Source organism: Pleuronectes platessa, chromosome 18 (genome assembly GCF_947347685.1).
Source record: "Pleuronectes platessa chromosome 18, fPlePla1.1, whole genome shotgun sequence".
Taxonomy (NCBI): Eukaryota; Metazoa; Chordata; class Actinopteri; order Pleuronectiformes; family Pleuronectidae; genus Pleuronectes; species Pleuronectes platessa.
Window position 1 is genome coordinate 11,831,533 of NC_070643.1, and position 25,300 is coordinate 11,856,832.

Genomic DNA, 25,300 nt, shown 5'->3' on the forward strand with positions numbered 1-25,300 from the left:
TTTTTTTTTAAATTTATAGCACATTGACACCAGAATAGATTAAAATAACCTTCTACTTGTATGACTCTGCATTTTTAACCATTTATGTATATATTTTTTGCATCTGTCCCGTGTTAGAAATGTCATGGACCCGCACGAATGCATGCAGAAAACCCTGCAGACGCAGAGGATCACCCGCCGTGTTTGGACATTGGCTCATTCGAACCTTCTCCTTATTCTGACCTGGAGGCTGACAAAAGAAATTTCTGCATAAAGTCCAAAGCACCTCTCTCGAATTTAAGGAGATTTGCCAGAGTACAGGGAATGTCTGTAAGAAGCTCAAGTTTACACGTGAAATCAAGTACCTGGGATGGGGATTAGTGGTTTAGAATCAGGAGCATTAGATTCTATTAAATTGCATTATGAAATGTGGGTTGAGCCGGAGGAGCCACATTTTCATCCTCATCTGCCACCACCAAGAATATGGTGTCAGCAAATATGACCAAGAGAGTTTTTGGGGAAATTAAGCTTTAAGTAATTCTAAAATAATGTACTCCTCAGTAATAAAGACGACACACTGTGGCACAAATAGTTTCATTAAAGACTCATTAACCACTCCGGAAATAACACACAAAACGCAGAGTTTGTTAATGAAGTAGATACATTGCAAAAATATACCTTACAAAGCCAAAAATGCATTCCCTGATAGACAACTGAGAATTGCCTAACTGTATCTTAAGCCATTTTATGTCCCACGGAGGATCACCGTTGTATTGGGTGCGGACTTTCTCGGCAGTTTTTCTTTCACATCTGCACGACGCAGCAGGAGATTCTCTGATTAGAGGCGTTCACAACAGCAACAACTCCTCGGCAGGGGTGGTGCAGCAGGCAGGGGCAAGATGCAGTGCTCGGAAGGATCCTTTCAAAACGTTTTCCGTTACAGAATACAGAACACATGCCCAAAAATGTAATCTGTAACGTATTCCGTTAAATTAACTAATCTGAGCAACGTATTCTGAATACTTGGATTACTTCCACTTTGAATTGCATTTTATAAGTGTAGGAATGCGGCCATCAAATCCTGCTTACAGAACAGGCCTATTCTAGTGTGTTCTTCTGTTCCAACTGGCTTAATGTGTTAGGCCCAAGTCTCCCTGAAGACTCCCTGGCATTCAATAAATTTAGTTATCAAAATAAAATATAAAACATTAATATTTAAAATATTAATATTAAATCATAACTTTAATTGGTTAAAGTTGTCTCGGGGCACCACCCTTCAAAGAAGGGAAAAGATAGCCAATTTATTGATTAAGATCAGTATCATTAAGATCTAGTTCACTTAGAAAACTCAATATTAACTATTAAAGATTATATAATGAACAGTGAAGGTTATGGAGTTCTTAACAGTGTAACGGTTGGAAAAGTTCACTTATGCAACATTAATGACAGAACATTTGTGAAAGAAGAACATTTATTATGAACACAACAAAGTATAAAAACCCAAATGTGTGTGTGTGTGTATGCAAATTAGAGGCCCTCAAAATGGTGGTTGACCAAAAGAGTAACGCCTTTAATAGGCCTGCGCATGCTTCTGCAACTGCGTCTGCGGCTTTTCACGCCGCTGTGTTGACGGACTCGTTTTAATTTATTGTTTTCCAAGCAAGTTCAACATGGACATGAAATATAGCCCTAATTAAAGAACGACTCTCCAGCATCCTCAGCATGACATGTCAAGGCTCTGATTGGAAGTTTGGCTTCACCATGAGTCTCATCCATCAGCAGTGTGTTTGCCACCTGCACAATAACTTGACTTTATTACAAAGGGATCATCAGCAGGTGCTGGATTTTACTCGGTCTCTCTGAACAAACATGTAAAGCAGCTGGGAAACGGATTTTGATGTAGCTCTGGTGCTTTCAAACTCATTTTAGGAGAGAAACGAGTGGGAAAAGGACTTTGATATGGTTGTCTTGGAAATCAATGTTGCAGTTTGTAAGATGCATCAATGCAAATATAATTGCAGTAAGATGAGAGCATCCTGATACTAGTGATGTTTGTGTTTACACCATTCAGTAATACTTAACCTTTTCCATTACCAGTCTATATCAGTGGGGTATAAATGTTCTGTTGATGAATGCCTGTAATGCAACTGTTACAATTATAATCAAGGCTGCAAAGATTTCACTTGTCCCTGGGGGACATGATTGTCTTTCAAAACAATTGGAATGTTTTACCAAAGGCACCTTTTTAAATAACTTAAACTGTTTGATAAATGTTTGTACCGAGTAGATCAGTTCCTCAGGAAAAACAAGGTCATCTCATTTTAATGAAACATTTTTATTTCATTGCAGTTCTGACTCTGGTTCCATTTAACAGGTGAAGTGAAAGTAGCAATATTAATGAATATTAGATTAATAGCAGGCTGGGTCTTCGTTTACATACTTTCCAATGTGTATTCTTTGCAAAGCTACTAATGTAATAACTATTTTATTGTAAACCCTTTTTTATATAGTATTATGAAATACCAACAACTGTTTGCTGTTCAATAAATGTTATAAAATAAATCCAGTTAAATGTTTAAACCTGTGAAAAATGTTTCTTGTAATATACTGTTACTTTACAGACAGTCATTTATTTTGTTTAATACTTTAATGGTATTGATATTTACTTTAAACTGCAGTCAATTCTTTAGTGTGATATATGTATTAACAGTCTTTAACAAGCAGGGCAGCGGAAGAGTTTTGTCTTGAGTGCAGTGAGGTGTTATAGTTGTTGTTATTGTCAGTGTAGCAGTAGAAGTTTAAGCTCTTTCTCCGCGCATCCGGCCGGCCAGCGGGCATGATGGTAACCCTCTTGGCGTGGATGGCGCACAGGTTTCTAGTAGCGACGGATCTCTCTCAGAGCCACGGTACCGGGCGTGTAACGGTGAGGCTTCTTCACGCCGCCGTCGGATGGAGCACTCTTACGAGCAGCCTTGGTGGCCAGCTGCTTCCTGGGGGCTTCGCCTCCCGTGGATTTACGAGCGGCATTTGCGGCATTTCCATTGATTTATTTAGAGAGTGAATAAGCTCGTGAAAGAGAGAAGTACCGTCATGTAATCCATTGATTTCAACAATTTAACTGTAATCGGAATACCATCTATTTAAATTGTAACTAACGGAATACAGTTACTCATAATTTGTATTCTAAATGTAGTGGTCAAAAAGTTTAGGGGGACAGTTGAATGCCAATTGGGTTCACCACAGTGACGAAACTTTGATTTCAGAGGTGGGGGGGGACACAAATATTTTTTATAAAACTCTTCAGTTCACTGTGTTTTCTAGTAGTTCTTCTAGTTTTCTGTTGCTACTTTTAAGTTTACTGTTCCCTTTTTTTGGTTTGTCTGGTTGTAAAGCATGTAGCAAAACATTATCACCCAATTCTGTGTTTCACCTTGTTAGTCAACTTCACTCCATCTCAGTAGCACCAATTTTACACTTATTTTTGGAATATATGGTAAACAGACCTCATTTACATAGCACTACCCAGTGGTGGGCAGGTCAAACTGGGAGGAATATCACAGGTGGGGAGAAATTGAATAAAATGTCCATAATTCAGTGTAAGTAGTCAAGTGATCAAATTTATTTAAAATTAATGTAACACAGAACCACTGTCATTTTAGGCAGTTATAGTAGTTTCTCGTCTTGTTAAGCCTTACAGGATGATCGTGGCAATTAAGGTGTGAAAGGGTGTATATTTATAATTACACGGTTTGTCTGATAACACTGTATTTGTTATCTCTTTGTTTCTTTCACACAGTGGCGAGGTTAACAGATCCACCATCTCTACTATCCGTCACCTGACAAAAATATATTGATGCATGACATGAGCAGTGGGACAGTTTGGGGTGCAACAATCATCAATTTTAATGATACGGTTATAGAGGAAAAAACTTTTTTTTTCACAATTATTATGAGTATTGATGTATAAAATCACATTTGTAATCCGAGGTTTTATTGTATTTTTCCCTAAATCTTTCATTGTTAGTGTTTTACAACATAACATGTTGCTGCCTTTCAACATAAAAAATAATACATGAAAATAAGTGTATCTCTTTGGCATTAAATATAAGCTTTTTAAAATCTGTTGCATTGTTGAGGCTCTACTGTTATAATAATAATGATAATAATAATAACAACAACTAGAACATTTCTAAAGAAATTTTGTCAGGGCCTGGTGGAGCCCACCAATCAGAGCAGAGCAGTCACCCGCAGCGGCTCCTGTGACATTTGACACCGCTGAGAGACAAACCACTGAAACCGAAGCATTTTTGGCCAAACTGTAGTTAGTTCCTATCATTGAACCGGCTTCACTGTGAGCATCCTGAGCTCTTCCTGAACGTCTGCATATATATTTTATGTGGCTAAAGTTAGGAAATGGGGTTTTTAGAGCGATTGATAGAAACTGGTACCTCTGCTTTCCTCCAGAAATGTTCGTGCCTTTTTTTAACAACAATACATTTTATTTATCAGCACTTTCAATAAAACTCAAATACACTTTACAAGATTACTGAGAGCTTTGTAATTGATGAGGAGGATCTTGAAGTGGACGTGCTGCTTTATTGGGAGCCAGTGAAGGTGTCGCAGGATGGTGTAACGCATTTCTTTGAGTAACTTGCACTTTGACTTTGAAAGAAGTCTCTTATGTCCACTTTTCTTTTTTTAGACATCCTGGCTGCGCCTAATTACCAAACACACACACACACCGATTCAAACGTTAATGTAAATGAAACCTCTGATATTACAATCCTTCCAGCTGACGTGGCCCAGGCAAAACAAACGCCCAACTTACAGCGGAAGATTAACACGGCCTCCTCCCCAACTGGCAGACCGGTGTGCGTCCTGGTGCTGTTTATAACCTGATGGAGTGACAGCGGGGACGGCCAATCACACAAGGAATGCAGAGCCAATGGAGGAGCTTGTGGGCAGGTCTAAACGAAAGCAAACTGGCTTCAGCTCGAGCGGCCGTTTCCGCTTGGTCCTAGTGCCTGACGAGTCTCTGTTTACCATAGCGTAACATGGTTTCCGGACGTTGAAAACTGCAGGGGACCAGAACGGCCTTTTGAAAAAGCGCAGGGGACATGTCCCCTGTGTCCCCCCCCCCCAAATTACGTCCGTGGTTCACCACACATATATTCAGAATAAACGGGACGGGAGGCTGACGATTCCTGGAATATACAATTTATTCAAATATTATACAAATGATTTAAAAAGACTGATCAAACAGAACAGGAGCATGTGCAAAGTACTGGCATGTACTGGATACAAGTAACAGATTAAACAGAGAGAAGTTAAAGGCTCCTGACCCAATTTAACAAAGCTAAAATATCATGCATAAAACAAGCACAGCACACCTTAAGAATCCCAACACTTGTGTGATTGCACCGGTGGATTGTCACTGCAAGCGATATTATACAACGAAATGACAGAAGAGGGCCTCTAATTTATGGAGCCCATAATTCAGCAATATTCAAGCCATTAAACCCGGATTGCACAGTAAACGTCAACAATATTGCACATTGTCCAACAAAATACAATATAAAATAAAACCAGTAATCAAACCAATTAATCAGAAAGAAACTAAATCTAAACAAGGCCAAATAATCTAAATTAAATCTATATGTGGGGAAAAACAGTGACCATAAATATTCTGCCTGAAGGCAACCCTATAAAACAAACATGTTGTATTAGGTCACACAATTATTAAAAAGTTCATCAAACTGTTCGAAAACATTTACAAACATAAAACACATAATTATGTCATATCTTCAATCCATTAAAATAAAGCAGGGACCCACGCTGTTCTTATTGTCTTGAAGACAAGTACTAAAACAGGAAAAGACAACAACAAAACAATAACTGTGATAATTACATTCTCAAGAATATAGTGAGACTGTGTTCACTATGACAATAAGAGAATCAAATTAAGTACCACTTGTAGAGATCACGTACAACTCGAAACTCTTTGGTAAAGGCTATGTGACGACATGCCTGACAGACAGCGTGAGCAAACTCTTGATTCTCTTCATTAAAATGGCGTCTGACATTATAGAATCGGTGCCATTGAAAGTAGTTCATATAAGCAGCATTATCCTCATCCATTTTGAGGAGATACTCAGCAAGTGCAAAGGCATCAGTGAAGTCATTTATGTGTATGAAGGAAGTACTTGGGAAATATTTCTCATAGTTTTTTCTTGGTGGGCCCAAAGCAATTGGTACAGTGCCTGCTGAAAGAGGACCATTGAATGTTTCTGTGATGTAATCTGGGTGAACTGAATCCTCGAAGGAAAGGAAGAATTTGCATTTACTAATAGTTAGGAAATAGTTCTCTCCCTTCAAGTTCTTGGCAGAGGAGCTGTCAAAGATGTTTACCTTTATGTGTTTTGCAAGCTCGCGGTAGTAGCTGTAGCTAGCCTCTGTGCTTGTATTAAGGTTGGTTGCATTCGCAATCCAACAAACCAGTAGATCTTTTTCAGGCAGCTCAAATTCCTTATCTATTTGCTTCTTGAAGGTCAGTTGCCAGCGAGCAGGGATGTCTGCATCCCGCCTGTAGTTCAAGGTTAAATTAAAAACGGCTTCGATGCCTGGTATCTTGCGTGTGCTGGTGGGTGGGTCCATGTTAAACCAGATCCACCTCTGGAATTTGGGCCTTGGCGTGGTGGGAAGATTGGACAGGTCATCTTTGATAGCTTTGTGAAATATCACAACTGCCTTAGCTACGGAGTATAAGGATCTATCATCCGTCAGTTGGCAGCTGTTGATGTTTAAATCCTTGCAGAGTTGAAAATCAAATTGTTTGTCATCAGGCCAAAACCAAAGCAGCACTACAGGTTTGTTAGTCTTCTTTATCGCTGCGAGGCTGCTTGGGGAGGTTGTAACCAGTGACCCGTTGGTAAGCCCTGTCGCCGCTTTTGGGGGAGGGTGACATCTTGGAGATGGAAAAGACCTAAAGTACATTAAAAACAGCACTAAGACCCCAGCCAGCACAATGGTCACTTTAGGCAGGTTCCGCAAAAAAAAAGTCATGGAAATGGGAGCCATTTTGAAACTGCAAGAAAAGAAGAAAACATCATCACAATGTTGACATCATGACAATTATTAATATATCACATACCACAAGTCATCACACCAGTTAAGATTCTAATCTCATTGTCAAAGGTACTGTTAAACTGCATGTAACATTAAGAGCCAAATAAACTATAGTATGTGTTTGTTTGAAACTAAAGCCTGAAACATGCTTCTGCGTTTTCACGGGCCCGTAAGCGCAAGAGCCCTTCCGGGTCCCTTACGTGCTTATGTATCCCTCCTTACGTGCTGACGGGCGTCGCCCCACTTTTCTAAAATTTACGGCAAAGCTCCGCAAGCTCACTCAGCCCGCAAGGCTGTGATTGGTCTGCTCTACATCCCTTCTGGAGCTGCATTTCCGGTTTCATGCCCCATAATACAGGCAGAAACAACGGGAGATATAGAAGAATGAATATGGACCAAATAGAAGAGCGTTTGGCAGAAGAGATCCGAAAGTATGTCCACTTGTATAACCCGTCACTGACTGGCGTATTTGTCCGCCTGAAAAAGGCTACAAGGAGCCGCAGTAGCTATGTAAATAAACAATCGATGAAGAAGAAAGAAGGCGTCTCTCAGGTCGTCTTCGACAAAAAGCATTACTCCGCCTAGTGTTCTGGCGCAGAATTGCTTTGTAAGACGCGCAACGGTTGGGGAAGCATGAATGACAACGAGTCTTGCGCCACAGCGGCGTGAAAAGATATATATATGTATAAATAAAAATCAGAAAAAGTTTATTAATTATGTTTGGTTGGCTGGAGGAACATTAAACAGGATATTCCTGGCTGATACATGATAGTTCTGGAAAACTCATGTTTCAGTAAATAATGATAATTTCCCTCATAATATGTTATTAAACATTATAACAATATACATATCAATACTATTTCTGCTTAGGACACGTTACATTTAGCTTCAGGCTTTGACCATGACCATAGTCAGCGGGACTGCCTGGACCTGTGACGTGATTTTGGTGAGAATATACAGTACAACATTGAGCTTATTGAATATTTTAGTAATATCTCTTTTCGGTGTTACACTTTGTAGACGGTCCCTGCGCACTGTTTCGCAGCAGGCTGTACATAGACACCAATGTTCTGTGTCCATAACGGAGGACGACTCGTATTGACGATCACTGGCCTGTGGCCCGTTGTCCACCTTACTACGGAATTATGCAGCTTTATTGCTTTAACAACGTTTCGCTTATGACTTAGTGATCCGGAAAGTCCGAATCTGTGAATATCTTTCAAACTCTACTGACCTCAGGCGAGGCGACTAACACTTGGATTGTCTGTAGTTTATAAATTAATCTAGAGCACAATCAACTTGCATTGAATAATTTTGCCCTCACCTTTCCACGGGGCTGGATGTGTCCAATTCTGCTGATTCTGATTCGGTCGTAACTTTTCAACCCGGGAAACGGAGGATTCCGAAACCCTCAGCTCCTGGCCCGACAAGGCGGCTTTGCACTGCTGGACGATCAAAAATTGAAGATCACAATTTGGCTCAGTGCGGGTAGAACGATCAAATTCGCCTCGGCGTGTCCTAACCAGGGAGTTACAGCTGGGGACTTAAGAGGAAATGATACGTGGCAGGTGCTTCGAACCTGTTTTACAAGTGCGCTGCTGGAGCTAGAGCCGCATTCCACTGTTTAACCACGGAGTGTGACACCTGTAGCACCGGCTGCAAAACTAACAAAGATAATATGTGTGGGGGGGGGGGGGGGGGAATGGATCCGGCGTGTAGTTTGTGATTTAAACAGTTAACAGGTGCAGGTCTTTTAAAATCTCCTCCTGAAGATTTTTTTTTTTCATTTCCTTATTCTTGCTCAGTTAGCAGAGCACACATTTTTTTTTCCCATTGATGATTAACATGGTGTCACACAAGCAGTCACAAAAAACATTCCTCAGTCCAGTCTATTATTGGACATTTTAAGAAATATTACCTATGCTTACAGCCATTGTTTACCAATGCCATAGATATTGCATTGTTTATGACTTAAAGCTGTTACCTTTTCATTCATACTTGGTGGAGAGGTATGCTCACCAACACCCTCATTAGGCCTACACCTGAAACTGACACACCTTGAAGGTATGGATAATGTGTTGACTGCCACACAGCCACACAAAACCGCCAACACCCAAAATTCTTCTCACTGATGCCAGATCCATCTGGTGAAACTCAGTGAAGCTTGTGTCACTCTAGTCTGCTGCTGAAAAGGACTATATCACGCCACTAACATTGAAATTCAAAGATCACTTCTTGAGTCTGAAAAGACATTTACTCAGGTGCTACTTTTTAGATTAAATTAGTTTTTTCAGCAAGATCCATGAATTATTCCCTAGGAAAATGGGGAAAATGCCAAATGCCAAATGCCAAAAGTCATCACACCAGTTAAGATTCTAATCTCATTGCCAAAGGTACTGTTAAACTGCATGTAACATTAAGAGCCAAATAAACTATAGTATTTCTGCCCATTTCTTTATAATTTCAAAACTTTCCTCTAATTAATAGTGGTGCAATGTGTGAAGTGCTTGTATGGTGCCACTTTGGTGTTATGCAACCAGAATGATTATCGGGTTTGTAAACACATAAAACCATTTCTAATATATATATATATATATATATAAATAAACATCAGAAAAAGTTTATTAATTATTTTTGGTTGGCTGGAGGAACATTAAATAGGATATTCCTGGCTGATACATGATAGTTCTGGAAAACTCATGTGTCAGTAAATAATGATAATTTCCCTCATAATATGTTATTAAACATTATAACAATATCCATATCAATAATATTTCTGCTTAGGACATGTTCGCTTTAGCTTCAGGCTTTGACCATGACCATAGTCAGCGGGACTTCCTGGACCTGTGACGTGACTTTGGTGAGAATATACATTCATATTACATTGAGGTTATTGAATATTTAAGTAATATCTCTTTTCGGTGTTACACTTTGTAGACGGTCCCTGCGCACTCGTTTCGCAGCAGGCTGTACATAGACACCAATGTTCTGTGTCCATCACGGAGGCAGTGGCGGTTCTACATGGAATTGCCCCCGGGCGAGACCCCCTCCGAGCGCCCCCAAAACAAATCAATGCACACAATTCTGCACAACACAGTATAAGTTACAATATATAAGTGGCAAAATTATATACAGATATAGAAAAAACTTAACAAGAGCAGAGATACAATAATATAAAATATTAAGAATAATTTATAGGTTTTTGATGACAGGTCAGGGAAGTTCTTAATTTGTTTTTGTTTCTAAGAGTGTTCTTAATTTGTTTTTGTTTCTAAGAGTCTTCTTAATTTGTTGGTTCTCATAGAGTTTTCAGACATAAATTACACACTGGTCTCTCCTCATGTCCTACCACATTGACTGTGAACCCAAGAGCAAGACAGGCTTCATCGTACTTTCTTTTCAACTTGGTTTTTGAACACCGTCTCTTGTTTGTCCCTGACCTGCTTCACGTGAACGAGCTCTGATCTCACTGTGTGTGTCTCTGAGAGAGTGAGCGGAGCGGGGGGCGGAGCCCCGGCGCCTTTGTGTGTGTGCGGTCCGCGACACACACAACACTGTTTAGGAAGTCACTGCAGGAAGTCAGCGAGAGAGGCGCCTCTCTCGCTCCGCCGTTAAAGAGATGCGGACGTTAAAACATTGGGCGCGCCACACAGTTTGATAATCACTTCTCTATACAGTGACCCCCCCCCCCCCCCCCCCTTGTCCGTTCCATTTGTCAGACCCAGAGGTGAACTGTCCCCCGCTCCCTCGCCTTTCTCACACAGCATCAAGCAGGAGCGCTGCAGTTGCAGGGGGCGCCAATTTGCAAATTCCACACACAGTGATATGATAGATAATAGAAAACCGCTTCGCGGGCCAGATAACTTTTTTTTTAAGTGCTCGTGCCGCCCCCCACTTGACATGAAAAGGTGCCGTCCCGGGCGGCTGCCCGGTTCGCCCGTGCCTAAAACCGCCACTGCACGGAGGACGACTCATATTGACGATCACTGGCCTGTGGCCCGTTATTCACCTTACTACGGTGGGAATTATGCAGCTTTATTGCTTTAACAACGGTTCGCTTATGACTTAGTGATCCGGGAAGTCCGAATCTGTGAATATCTTTCCAACTTTACTGAACTCAGGCGAGGCGACTAACACTTGGATTGTCTGTAGTTTATAAATTCATCTAGAGCACAATCAACTTGCATTGAATAATCTTGCCCTCACCTTTCCACGGGGCTGGATTTGTGAAACCCTCAGCTCCTGGCCCGACAAGACGGCTTTGCACTGCTGGACGATAAAAACTTGAAGATCACAATTTGGTGGCTCAGTACGGGTAGAACGATCAAATTCGCCTCGGCGTGCCCTAACCAGGAAGTTAAAGCTGGGGGAATTAAGCGGAAATGATGCGTCTCAAGTGCGTCAAACCTGTTTTTACAAGTGCGCTGCTGGAGCTAGAGCCGCAGTCCACTGTTTAACCACGGAGTGTGACACCTGTGGCACCGGCTGCAAAACTGACAAAGATAATATGTGGGGGGGAAATGGAACTCCCAAGACATGTTGTGCGTGTAGTTTGTGATTTAAACAGTTAACAGGTGCAGGTCTTTTAAAATCTCCTCCTGAAGATGCTTTTTTTTTTTTCATTTCCTTATTCTTGCTCAGAGGTCAGAGCACACATCTTACTTCAAGAACCCTTGACAGACTGTGGACTCCCATGATGTGTACATGTAATACATGTAAACCAATGTTAATGAAAAGCCCTGTACCTAGGTGTATTTCTACTTGCAACGCTGCAATTACTCCAAAGAGGTAATAATTTTAACTCTTGTCAATTCATTTTTTTGTTTTTATATTTGTATTTGTTTGTAAGTAAGATTACACCAAAGTGAAACTTGAGTCTGAAAAGACATTTACTCAGATCCATGAATTATTCCCTAGGAAAATGGGGTAAATGCTGAAAACATCTTGGGATGTTGAAGAAAGCAAGAAACAAAATCATTGAACAGCAACATGATCCAAAACTGCACCAACATGTAATGGGTTCTTCCCTGAACCACAATGCATCCTTCCCCTAAGTTCAGTTGTTTTTGTGTAGTCTTGCTGACAACAAGCAGTCAAAAAAACTGACAGGGGCGAAAACCTCCGAAGTTACTCACAAGAGAACATTCAAAGTTGCCTTTAGAGCACAACACGACTGGAAGCTGGAACTAGTGGGTTCAGATGTATTTGTTTCCATAAGCCATGCAAACAAATAGAGTGGTTTGTATGGCTTTTGCAATGGTCACAAAGAATGGTGGAGTTTTTTGAGTTTCTGCTGTCTTCCTGAGCACTAACAGAAAACGCTGTTGTGTTGAAGTCTGTTGTGTTCATTAATGTGCAGATGGCTCAGCAGCATAGTGGCGCTCTGTCTGTCTTTCAGAGGAGAAGAATAGAAGAACTATACAGTCTACACTACAGTGTTACCTGTTTTCTTGAAAGAAAGAAAGAAGAATGGATGGATAAATAGATAGATAGATAGGTAGATTGATAGATTTAATGATTAATTTATTGATTGATTGAAAGATAGATAAGACAGTAGCAGAGTGTTGATAGATAAGATAAGTAAACGTTTATCCAGTTAAGTGGATAAAGGGAATAGTTAGCTGAATGGGCTTGGAACTACGGTGTCCCTAGTGGCCCATTATAAGCTCCTCAGTGGAGGACCATCCACTCTCAGTGAGGCTGTGAATCATTAGGGGATATCTGGCTGCAGGCACATAATGATTTGAGCACTCGGAAAACATAAATCTGTCTACGCCCCCTGGAAACGGGAGGAGTGAAAGCGATCGGAAATGCAACAGGTCACTCAAAGATTACTTTTGTATGTAACATGCTTCAGTGTGGGAGTGACAGCGTCAGGTTAGACCGTGCTGCTGTACAGTTTATGGGGTTGAGGAAGAACTGATTCAAGATTCAAGATTTTTATTATCAAATGCACAACACTAACATTAAGCAGTCACTGGCAGTGAAATGCTTGAGTCACAGGCTCTCTTCTAGCAATGCTCAAGTAATTACAACCTATAAAATGAAATAGAAATAGTATAATATAGAATAAATTAGAATATCAAAATTTAAAATAGAAATAAAGTATGTATATCTAAATATATATATAAACAGCTGATATACACTGATATTGGATGAGGAGGCACTGAGGTGCTCTGACTTCATGTTTTCTGATACTGGATCATCATATCTTTCAGTCTGTCAGTAGATTACACCATTTTGCCTGGTGTACAGCAGAGGGACAGAAATTAAGCCCTCTTTGTACTCCTACACCACAGTATAGAGCAACATACTACATGTGAGGGGAAATACACTCGCTGGTAACAGGTTCACAGGAATATGAATGGAATGTTGCAACTCAGGTAACTATCAGTATCAAAATAATGTCTTATTCAGAATAATCACATTAGTTAGAAAATTGCTGTATCAAATACACACACGCACACACACACACACACACACACACTGTAACTGTGATGTGTGGACGATACTTTGATTATTTGCTTTCTTTGTCTTCTTTGAGAGTACCAGTTTGTATTTCACCTACTATGATGACTTGGTGAAACGGAAGGAACCTGAGAGGATTGCGGTGGCAGTGTGTGTGGCAGTGTGTGTGTCAGTGTGTGTATTTATGAGGGTTGGGTTGACAACAACAGGAAGATAAGGCGGAAGTAGAAAAGCGATGAAGAGTGGAGCAGTGGAAAGACGCCAGAGGACGTGAGCAGAGTGGAGGTAATAAGGGCTGAAAGAGGAGGAAGAGGAGGAGGAGATGAAGAAGGGAGAGATTATGCAATCCATCAATGAGCGCTCTTAAAAAGACAACCAATTCTAAAATCAATTCAGACAGACAGCCTCTTCATGCCTCTCAGTATTCACTCTTACTACGTGGGTAAACGATGGGATTTCTGTTTCTATCAAAACGTTGAAGTCCTCCTGCTTATTTCCTGTTGCTGACCAGAGACTTAGCAGAGCAGCACAAAGCAGGAAGAGAGTGAAGCATGGTCAGAAATGAAACAGCAGCAAAGAGAGAAGTCAAGGAAGGATATTAAGCAAAATAAAGCTGGAACGTTGGAGTTGAAGAAAATGTTAGATAGGACAAAATAAACTACAGGAAATGAAATGATAGAGGAAAGCTAACTTCCAGACTTACTGGGTAAATTAGATAGTTCTACATTTTTGGAATAAGTATAAGACTGGGCTTTGCATGGCGTGTTGATATTCTGGTTGCGGCTTTCCTTCTTCAACTGTATAACTGTTGGTCACCTCTTTATTCAAAGTTTATTAATGTTGAATCTATTATGAGTCAAAATCGCACCAAATATAATACTGCACTTCCTTGGACCCTTAACAAAACACATGCCAAGTGTGAGGCCAATAAGATGAATGGTTCTCAAGGTCTGCATTCCACATACAGACAAAACCACTGAAATCAGTAGATAGATATAAGCTACACATAATCACTTTCATAGAAAAATATCAGCTCTGTGTGTTAACTACAGAGCTGTTAGCTCGAAATAAAGCAAGGGGGCACAGCTAGCATGGCTCTCTGTCCATCTGCTTGTGCTTTTAAAGCCAACTTATTAAAGGAATACTTGGATGTTTTGGAAACATTCTTGAAATAAGGTAGATGAGAAGATTTATTGTGGCTCAGCGACATAAAACTCTAGAGCTACAGTTGTAGAGAACAAGGTGTGTCTTTGAATTGGCCCACGGACAATGGGAATCTTGGATAGCTATTTCCTCCCTGTGGACACACACAAAGAGGAGCGGCTGACAAGACACAGAGGCATGGATGTAGTCATTATAGCAAAAAAATCGATGGAGCGTCTTTCATCATTGCATTGTCCCACCAATTGAGGCCGAAGGTGCTTGTTAGTAAATGTGTGTTCATCAGTCAACAGTGGTGCTTTAATGATGCAGCTGCACTTTGTGAGAATTCTCATCTTCAAATGACACTTGCTGTTTCAGTACAGGAAGCATACAATACATGGGTATATATATATGTACAAATACACTAAACTGTATATTTTGATAATATGATTTAACAGCCAGTGAGTAGAATTTAGTGACATCGAGAGGTAAAGTTGCAAACTGCATCAGATTCCTCATTTGATTCCCTTCAAAATACTATAGAGACAGTGTTTGGTTTGTCCCTTCTTGGTTACTGTAGAAACATGTAGGTGCAACATGGAAGACTTTGAGGAGGGGGACCTGCTCCAATACTCAGACTTGAGTCAGCACCAACTTGCCCCCAGTGAGTTAGTCTGGACCTGATGGAAATATGAAGTATTTAAATTTGAAGTAGTTAAATGTAAACGGCCCATTCTAGGGAAAACAACAATTCGTACGATTTGGATGATCACACAGGAGTGAAAACATCAACAGGATTATTTTAGATTCACTTTCTGCCAATAGAGCCCTTTCACCTAAATCTTACACACTAACCCTTACAATCGATATCCTGTATTTCCTGTATCTCTCAGCATTTGACCAGCATCTGCTGTGTGGGCATCAGCCCAGCCAAGTAAAAAAAGGCTCTTATTAACTATTAAAGACTTCACAGTAGGAACCGCAAAATACGCAGACACACACACGCATGCATGCACGCACACACACACACACACACACACACACACACACACACACACACACACACACACACACACACACACACACACACACACACACAACTAACACAACAATGCACAAATGCAAGTACATTTAAAAAGTGAGTGTGAGTCCCAGTGCACCTTCAGTGGCCTGTTTTTTTCTTCTGTCACAGTGAAATTGGATCTCTCTCTCTCTCTCTCTCTCTCTCTCTCTCTCTCTCTCTCTCTCTCTCTCTCTCTCTCTCTCTCTCTCTCTCTCCCTGTCTCAGCAGCCAGGCCATGTCCGTCTTGGTCTATTTATCTTGGAGAAACGTGAGACAATGCAGAAACAAGACAAAAATGTAAGACCCAGGTTATTCTTGTCCCGTTTCACTGAATTCACTGTTTACAAGGTAGCGCCACAAGAGGGCCCTGTCTCACAGTAAGAGCCTGCTTTTGTCCACGACAGGAATATTACAGTAACAGCATATCATCAGCAGTTTAAAGTCAAATGTGAGTATGAAGAGTAGGAAAACAAGATTCACAAATCAATTTCTGCTTGTTTGGATTTCAAAATGAAATTATTATAGCATTAGATTTTTCCGACCACTGACTACAACAGCTAAATGCTGCTTGCACAATGATTGAACATTTTGAAGAAACATTTTAAAATACATTATATAGATAACAACGATATATCAGTCACAGTAGACATTGTGTTGCAGAATTTGTGGTTTTAATACAGGTCCATAAGCGGATAATGCTTTTACTAGAATGTAGTGAAAGCATTTTAGTTTGAATGCTTTAAATTGAAAAACATTGTTAATCTATCCATTATATATACTGCCAATCCCAGATGACATTGGCTGAAAGGCGGGGTACGCCCTAAACAGGTTGCCAGTGTATCACAAGGCTCAGATACAGAGACAAAACACCATTCATACTCACAATCACACCTACAAGCAATTTAGAGATTGTGGGAAGAAGCCGGAGTGCGTGGATAGTTGGGTTCCGGACTTTCTCCAGAGGTTTCCTTTTACTCATTTAAATGCAGCGGTAGATTCTCAGCTCAGACGTGTTCAAAACTACACAGGGATCTCTGGAGTGTTCAGGTGAGGGGTGGAACAGAGGCAAGAACTAACGTATTCATTCCGCTGCGGAGATCACATGTTTTTGTTTACTTGTTTGCACTTGACAACTACATCTGTGTCTTCTATGTGTGTGTCACTGCTTTTTTTGCATGTGTCATCGAATCGTCATCAACGTACCCCTCTAGCTGGTGGTGAATCCTACAGAGGTTCTCCTGCTGTGTTCGCACATCAGCTCTTCTGGACTTTCTGTGGACTTTATAGAAGGAGACTTGGCGGAGAAAGTCCATAGACAGTCTGGAGGCTGTCACTAACAGACAGCTGCAGAGGATCTCCAGCGTTCAGTGAAAGCAGCTTGGGCTTGAACAAGTAATGTTTTTGCTGTGAGACCACTTTCTAGATTACTATCCAGCTCATTTCAGTGCCACCGCAACCTTAAAGGAGTTCATTCATGTTCCAGCTCGCTGTGATCTGTGTGAAAAGAAAGCCAAAGCAAATTAGGAGACAAAGGGAGAGCTGACTCTGGTCAAAATCTTGAGTGGGTGTGTGCGTCTGCAGTGAAGGTGATGTTTTCATTCTCTAAGGCCTGACCACAGGAGCAGCCCACTGAATGACACGGAAACTGCTTCACCCAGGAAGGAAACTCCCTGCTTTCCCCAAATCATGTCAGTCCAAAGTCCACTTCAGCAGCTGTGTGTGTGTGTTTACGTGCACGGGCGCATGAGCGTGGGGAGAAGGAGAGAGCGACTGTGTCAACATTAGCTTGCTCCGTCAAGTGCATTGTGAAACATTACAGGTTTGGAGTAAGATGATTCCGTTGTCTTCCACTCTCACAGCATACTGCTTTTTTCTTATTTGCAGATCTGCAATGTGATATGAAGCAGATCAGATGAAATGAAAACTCTAGATGAGTGCTTGAGGTTGAGGATGACCTAGTCATGGATGACTCACAGGGATTTGGCAGGACATTGGACAGTTGTAGAGGTGATGTAATAGCTTCCTGGAGTTGTTGGTTACACAAAGACAATTAATTTAAGGCTCAGTCACCTCTGGGACAACAAATGTTCAATGTACACACAGCAGCAAAAGACACTCTATAAAAGGGTTAGGGTCTTTTGACACCACACCAATCATACCTCTGATACTCTGTCATCAGAGCCACCCCTGTCACTTGAATATTTAAAAATATGTTATACAAACCTTTAATATTTAATACGCTTTTGTTTTGCACTGGAATGCTGCACACATACCCTAACGTTAATAAGTAATGTAAATATTTTGTATTAATGCTTAAAGGTTCTGTTTGTAGAAATTAGTGACATCTCTTATTTCTGAGAATAGATCCCTTTAACCAATATACGATAGACTTCGGTACCGTTGCTGTTGACTCCGCTAAATGCTGTTGAGTCCCCCTTTTTATGAGTTATTCATTTCTCAAAGAAGCAATCTATGATGCAGTAGGCAGTCCATTTATCCATCTGTTCATGGTTAGACTTGGGTGATTAAAGGACATTTCTTTGGTTGAATTGATTGATTACTTAAATATATCACAGCGGTAGCAGTGAAAATAAATCCCCTATAAACAATTACAAGCATTTAAATGAAAATGCTAAAAGTCTTATTTACACAATGAGCCCAGAAGCTCCGAAGTCAATTTTGTATGCGTATGTCATGCTGAAGTGTTGAGTGCAGGCTCTGTGTGAAGCCTAATATCATCAGTTCAAGAAGAATTCAAGCTCAACCAAAGTAAAGCTCTCGGCCCTCTGAGTCTGCCTATGCTGCGTTTTGGGGGTTGTTTTGAGACACACTCAACTTACGAACCTGACGTTTTCTGCCAACTATGCGGCTTGACCTGACCCCTTTTTTTCCAGACAGATAACCAGTGTTTGAAGTCGCTACCTGCTTTATTAAAAGCTGTCTCTGCTTTTTATCATTCCACTCCGAATATGAATAATACCTTATCTGTTTTTATACTACTTTAATTAGTCTTTACAGGTCTGTCCGACCTTGATAATAGCTAGTGATAGCGTTATTATTACTTCCCGGCAGGACTGATAAAAAGTGTTGGGAGAAATAGCAGTAAACTGCTACAGGTGCTAATATGAGGGATTTGTCTGCAGATTTCCCCTGACATCGAAACTGATTTAAACCAATTAACACATTACGTGCTGATGATTTGATATGATTAGTTTATTATATATCTTCCTTGGTAGTATTGGTTAAAAGCTTAAAGCCTTTTCAGACCTGTCAAACTTAAACAAGGCTAAAAATATGTTCCTCCTCTCTTCACTTCACTGATCTCTAAGCGATTGTCCACTCTGGATTAGCCTTATGGTTAATCTTTAATTATGTTGCTTTTAGGGAATACAACATCAGACCCCCTAACCCTGACTTTGAAATGGACACAAAAGCAACATTAGTCATTTGATGGACTGAAACAGACATGGGTGTATTACCTGGAAATCTGAATCGATTTCCCTATAAGTTTGGGGTCACTTGACATCACACAGCTGCGCAGTTGTGTAAGGGAATCTAACCTGGGCGGAGATTCGGAGGAACTGGTGGTGAGCGTGGGTGTGTGCGTGCGGACTGGACTGCAAACGAAACCGCAGGATGGTATATCATTGTTACTCCTCCCTGCTGCAACCCTGCAGTCCGAAATGTGTTATTTCCCTGTGGCTGGAAGACCTTGAGACCGGTGACCTCTCTCCCTCCCTCTCTCCCTGTTTCCCTTTCTTTCTCATGGTGCAGCTGGCAATTCGGCTGGAGAGAAACTCGGTCGGCCTTGATAGAATTACGTTTATAAAGTGCACTGCTGCTGCCACCCAGGATGTGGGTGAGAAAATCAGGGACTCTCCAAGACCTCCTGGTGGGCGGGAAAGCGCACTATGACTGGAACAGATAACGAGGCTCTTTAGACTATTTGCATTTCACTTTCACATTTCCAGGATTACTATGCCTCTGCGATGTGCCCGGAGTATTACGGTAACATCCTTCATGATTCACTGTGACGACACAGAATACCAGTGTTCACAGGGACCCTTTGTTTGAACTTTGCATATTATCTTAGTACTGCTCAAACAAAAAGACATGTGGGTGTGCATCACTTGTGCTAATAAACATTGTCTCTGTAGCCAAATGCCGACAGCTTACTCATATGTTCCCTGTGTTCATCATTGTACCAAAACACATCAGTGTTCCAGCTAAATCTATAACTGAAAATAGTCCCCCACATAATCGAAACTGATTTATTTTTGTATGCGATTTGTTGACAACAGATCTATCAATCTATCAATCTATCAATCTATCTATCTATCTATCTATCTATCTATCTATCTATCTATCTATCTATCCATCTACATATCTATCTATCTATCTATCTATCTATCTATCTATCTATCTATCTATCTATCTATCTATCTATCTATCTATCTATCTATCTATCTATCTATCTTTAAGACACAATTTAAATGCTTTTTAGTTGCACGTTCTCAAATGTTCGTGATTTCTTTAAAGAAAGCAGGGCCGTGGGTGGAGGTGCTGTAGTCGGCGGGGAATCTTTTGCTTTGTGTAGCTTGGAGTTAAGAATAGGCTATAAGCATCTTTGTATTTGAATAGACATCAATGTTATTTAACAAATTTCAGTGAAAATCACATTATTCACACTACTTTGAATAATGCAGCATTGCTGGCCAGGTACTGTAAATTACTTCTGTTGACCATGATGCTGAGCATTGCTTTCAGAAGTTAAAATACAATAATTTGTTATACATCTTCTTTTACCTTTGAAGGTACAGAATTAACTTCCAAACGTTGCTGGAGTTGAATTAACTTGCATTGAGCTTTTTTTGGTGAATTGAAAGTCCTTGCCTAAAATCCATCATAAAGCCAATCGTATATCCATCCCAGGAAAATGCACAAAAATCTGTAAGTGACAGCAGAGAACAATTTCAGGACTATTGATTTGTTTTGTCTTTATATCAGCTCCTAAAAAGAACATAATCATTTGGGAAAGTTGGCTGCGCAATCACTTCCTAAAATGGAAATTCCTCAGCACTGTAAGGCAGTTTAAAAAACATGGGTCACTGTGGTCTTGAAGTCCCTGTTACGTGCTGACAGTCATGCTGGTGGTTGTCTGAAGCGTAGGTGTCTGCATGTGTCTGTGCGTGTTTGCAATGACCACAAGGCCACTAATGGTGGATGTAGATGTCAGTATTGTCATGGTAAGAACCACGGGGTTTCCTCGGGTATGTGCAGGAGGTCGCAAACAGATTTGGTTTTAAATCTGGCTGCATGCCATTCTTTCCACCACGCAACGGCAAATGGAAACATTTGTTCCTGTTTGTTCCTGCACTGTGATAGAATGTATATCTCAAATCAATCATCTTAGCTAAACTGCGATACACAGGAGAAGCTGATCCAAGTGCTGAACTTTCCTCTGCCAAGGTCGAACGATCGCACATTTGATTGTCTAGTTCATATCGTAGAAATATAGAAGGAAAAAGCAAAGTGGTTTGATTACCTACGTGATATTTTCGTCGTAAACATATAGTTAAAGAAAGTGGAAATATGTTGATTTATCCATCACAGGCCTAGTCCATCCAACAAGTTTGGTAGAAAGAGGTTTCATAGTTTTTGCGTAATTCCTACTAACAAATAAACAATCCAACAGACAAAGGTCCAAACATAACCTTCTTATAACAGTAAAAAACCGGGGTTTATGTGTGTTGTTGTATAATTTGGAAAAACAAGTGTTCAAAAAACACCCCTAGCATTTTGTGGACATATTTATAGATGCTAGTCAAGTCAGATTGTGCTTTAGGGAAATATTCATTCATTTTAATGACTGTAATATTTTTCATGTCAGTAGAGTGATTTACAGTGGATTTTGTTTACTGATTTTATTTACTGATTTTGTACATATTGTCCTTGTTTACGTTTTATTTCCGCAGACTCTGAGGGTCAACAAGTATATTATTCATGTGGAACAGATGCACATCTATTTCCCAAAAGACAAACAAGCAGCACAGCCGTGACTGTGAGCTGTGCTGAGTCGCGGTTGTTTGTTTCTTCACCACAGATAAAAACCTGCAGCTGAATGTTCGGAGGTCACACCTGCAACCTGAGGTCTGTGGAGCGGGTTAGTGAGGCACGGGAGGAATGGAGAAAACATGAAGGATCAATACCAATATGTAACTGATCCGACTAACAAGATGATGTTATTTTTAGAAGCCTTAGCATGTTAAAGAGTTTATATTTGTAGTCTTGATCTTCACTGTTGTGCTACAACTAAGAAATCTACATCAGTTATCCACACTGGTTGCATGTTCCTCCATCTTTGAAACGTTTTGAATAACACAGAAAAATTATTCTTTACAATAAAGATACTTTTTAACCCTGGTGACATATTCAATTTAATTCGATTCACCTCAATTCAATTTCATTTCTATAGCGCCAGTTCACAACAGACATTATCTCTAGTCACTTTTCATAGTAAGTTAGAGATGTTACTATATCATATTCTTATCATTCTATATCATTCCCTAATAAATACAACATTTTAAAACAATAGACCACATACAGATTAAGGATCCAAACCAGTGTTTTTAAAGAACTGGGATCTACATCATACAACACTGTGAAATTCAAAATAGAGAAGTGGTAAAGGCTCGGACCAGTCTGCGTTGTTAGGAATACGTAAATACTCCGAAAAAGGTACAAAGGTTCCTCTATATGTTCTATTTTTAACTCTTTCATAGTGGTCACAACGTGAGATCTGTCTGTCTCTTAGGAGTCTGAATAACCTCAGCAGCCAAATATAAATCCCTGACGTTGTGATGCTTAGTTTTGACAGAAGTGAAAGTCTGAGACAAACAAGACTACGCAGTGTGTGGGTTGAAATGTACTGCTGTTGTCAGGTAGGTTTTGGATGGTGATAAGGGGGAATTCACTTCATTAAATGCCACATGTTCCTATATAGTCCCAGAGGTGAATTCACATAGCTTACAACTGAATCATGATAAAACACAATATATTTTTGGAACTGCGACTGTTTGGCTCCGGCCTAGACAAACGCTGACATTCACAAACAGAAAGGGAAAATTTCCTTGCATCAGATTACGCCAAATGTCTATTTTTTTTTTTCTCCTTTCAAATTGTGGTGGCTGATTTGGGTCTGTCAGTGGGAATCCCCATTTGGGTCCCATCTATCCCACCCCTACTTTGTCCCCATTGTAATTTATAGCCAAAGAATGAGTGTGGGAGAAAATCAATGAGATGCGCTGACATTGAACGGTGATTCAGAAAGAAAGTTGGTGTTTGGTGGGAGGGGGGTTGATAGTTGACAAGTGGATTTGAACCAGGATGATGTGACTGCATGTTAGTATTTTAACTTATACATTTGTGGTGGTTAAGGTTAGAGTAAGGGCTGGTAAATGCATTGTGCCTTTTCTTTTAGTGAGTGTCATCACTAAGATAAAAGTACAAGAATATGTGTGTGTGTGTGTGTGTGTGTGTGTGTGTGTGTGTGTGTGTGTGTGTGATGAGACCAGACCAGCATGATGGAAAGCCCAGCAGACTGCTAACACAAACACACCGTGGGGAGAGAAGGAGAAAAGACAGTTGAGGGCAAGGGAGGTTAGAAAGGTGGGGGAAGAACTGACAGAGGAAGGTTTCATGTCAGAGTGTGACTACTGTCATTAAGATGCTGATGCTAACCAGTATTGACAGACTTCGGGGGAGTGTTTACATGAGAGTCCATTATCAAGTTGCTCAGCAAGGAACAGATCCATATTTTGTCCTCCAGCCGCCCCCACAACTATCATGAGAGCAGAGACTTGGCCGGGCTGGAGAGGAGAGGGTCTGTATAAGATCTGGATTTCAGATGCTTCACACACTTAGAGGAAAAGGAAAAAGAGAAAATAGATGGGCCAACTTAAAAAAAATTACTCTCACAATACTCTCACAATTTTTTACTTTAATTAAAAATGTAGACATTTTGTAGGTTGGTCCAACAATTTTCTGTTTTCAGTGATGGGGTGTGTGTTTGCATCATTAGCATAATTAAGAGTGACTGCTAAGAGGGCACGGATGGGAAGGTGTCAAACCCCCCAACCCTAACAAAATTCCCTTTTTTCAAATGATGTGAATGAATGAGAGGCGAGGCAAAGCGTGGCCCGGCTCCAGGCTCCTGAGTGACAGATGGGGTCAAATCGTGTTGATAAGGGACTTGTGTGCTGAGTGAGCTGCGTTGGTTCTGGCTATACTGGCAAACTCACAATCACTCACTGTTTAGGCTTCTTGCCAATCAAAACATGTCTGCTGTATGTGCTGGACCAGGCTAAAGATGGCAGACTGCTGTGCCTTTTGTCCTCGCTTGTCTCTTGTTTTCCTCCGGCTTAAAGTGTTGAGTTGTTTGGTAAGTCTTTTGGCTCCTGCTTAGCGGAGCAGCCGGCGAGGCGAGGTTACTCCATGTCATTGGAATCTGTGCACAATGGACCCCAACCCCCCCCCCCCCCCCCCCCCCTTTACACACACACACACACACACACACACAACTTCCCCCATCCTCCTTCAGCACCGGCTTGTGAACCTCTTCTGCAAGAGCTCTGAGTTTTTCTTTTTTTGCCCCCCCTCTTTTTCTCCCTTTTTACCCCCTTCATCCATCTACACATGCTTTGCCCCCCAACCCCAGACACACACACACACACACACGCACACACAGGAGCCCTCGCAGTGCGGTGAAACGACTCCCTGAAGAGGCAATATAAACATCAGTGTTCAATTCAAGGCCAGGGTTCATTCGGAATGCCCCCACCACCACTCCTTCTCTCCTCCTCTCTCTCCTCCTCTCTCTCCTCCCTCCCTCTTTAACTCGCACACTCTCTCCCTCTCCCTCTCTGAAGCAGCGTCGTTGCCATGGCGCCGCCTGCCTGAGTCACTATACAGCGGTGGAAGCTCGATCACACTCCCGGCTTTCACTGTGGGATGTTCAGTAAGAGCGCGCCGGCTGAAGGCAGCGCTGGTTGGTAACGGTGCCGGTGTGTGCGTACACGTGTAGCTCGGCTCGGCTCGGCTCGGACCGGCTCGGCTCTGTCCCGGGATGCCGAGACGTCACCATCACCTGTGAGAGGACCAGAGGGGGGGGGCCATCGCGAAAGCGGCCGGGGACACGTCGCACACCTGCGGCTGGATCGAAGTCGATGGAGCGACGCGCACCGCAGCCGCACTCCGCCGATTGCTTCACCTCCTCTCCTGGTCCACGGGGGAGCGCGCTTGTAAGCTGATTTGACCCGGGAATGTGAATACCGGGATTAGAGGGTTGTTATTGGGTGAACGACAATGCCCCGCGGCTCCTCAGCCCGTCACTCGCGGCTATTGTTCGTGCAGCGGCGGACGCGCGGTGCCCGGTCTCCCCCGGTTGGTCTCCAGTAGCTGCGCAGCATCTGCTCCCGTGCCTCCTGCGCTGCCTCGCTGTCCCGGTGTGGACCGGAGGATAAT

The 25,300-nt window shown here is 41.4% G+C and overlaps 1 protein-coding gene across 4 annotated transcripts; it reads right to left on the bottom strand.

Moving 5' to 3' along the window:
• Positions 1-5,180: 5,180 nt before the first annotated feature.
• LOC128461874 (4-galactosyl-N-acetylglucosaminide 3-alpha-L-fucosyltransferase 9) lies at positions 5,181-11,504 on the bottom strand. Of its 4 annotated transcripts, none has more exons than XM_053447024.1 (3): positions 11,311-11,502; positions 8,429-8,546; positions 5,181-7,063 (listed from the first exon to the last, which is right to left on the bottom strand). In XM_053447024.1, the coding sequence occupies exon 3, from the start codon at positions 7,054-7,056 to the stop codon at positions 5,935-5,937; it is 1,122 nt and encodes a 373-aa protein (XP_053302999.1). In that variant the 5' UTR covers positions 7,057-7,063; positions 8,429-8,546; positions 11,311-11,502; the 3' UTR covers positions 5,181-5,934. The 4 variants fall into 4 exon arrangements, with proteins under 4 accessions (XP_053302999.1, XP_053302998.1, XP_053303000.1 ...); XM_053447023.1 differs by having other exon boundaries at positions 8,429-8,549; XM_053447025.1 differs by lacking the exon at positions 8,429-8,546 and having other exon boundaries at positions 11,311-11,504.
• Positions 11,505-25,300: the final 13,796 nt, after the last annotated feature.

Coding starts and splice junctions, on each gene's coding strand:
- LOC128461874 (XM_053447025.1), bottom strand. CDS start 7,056: ATGGCTCCCATTTCCATGACTTTTTTTTTGCGGAACCTGCCTAAAGTG.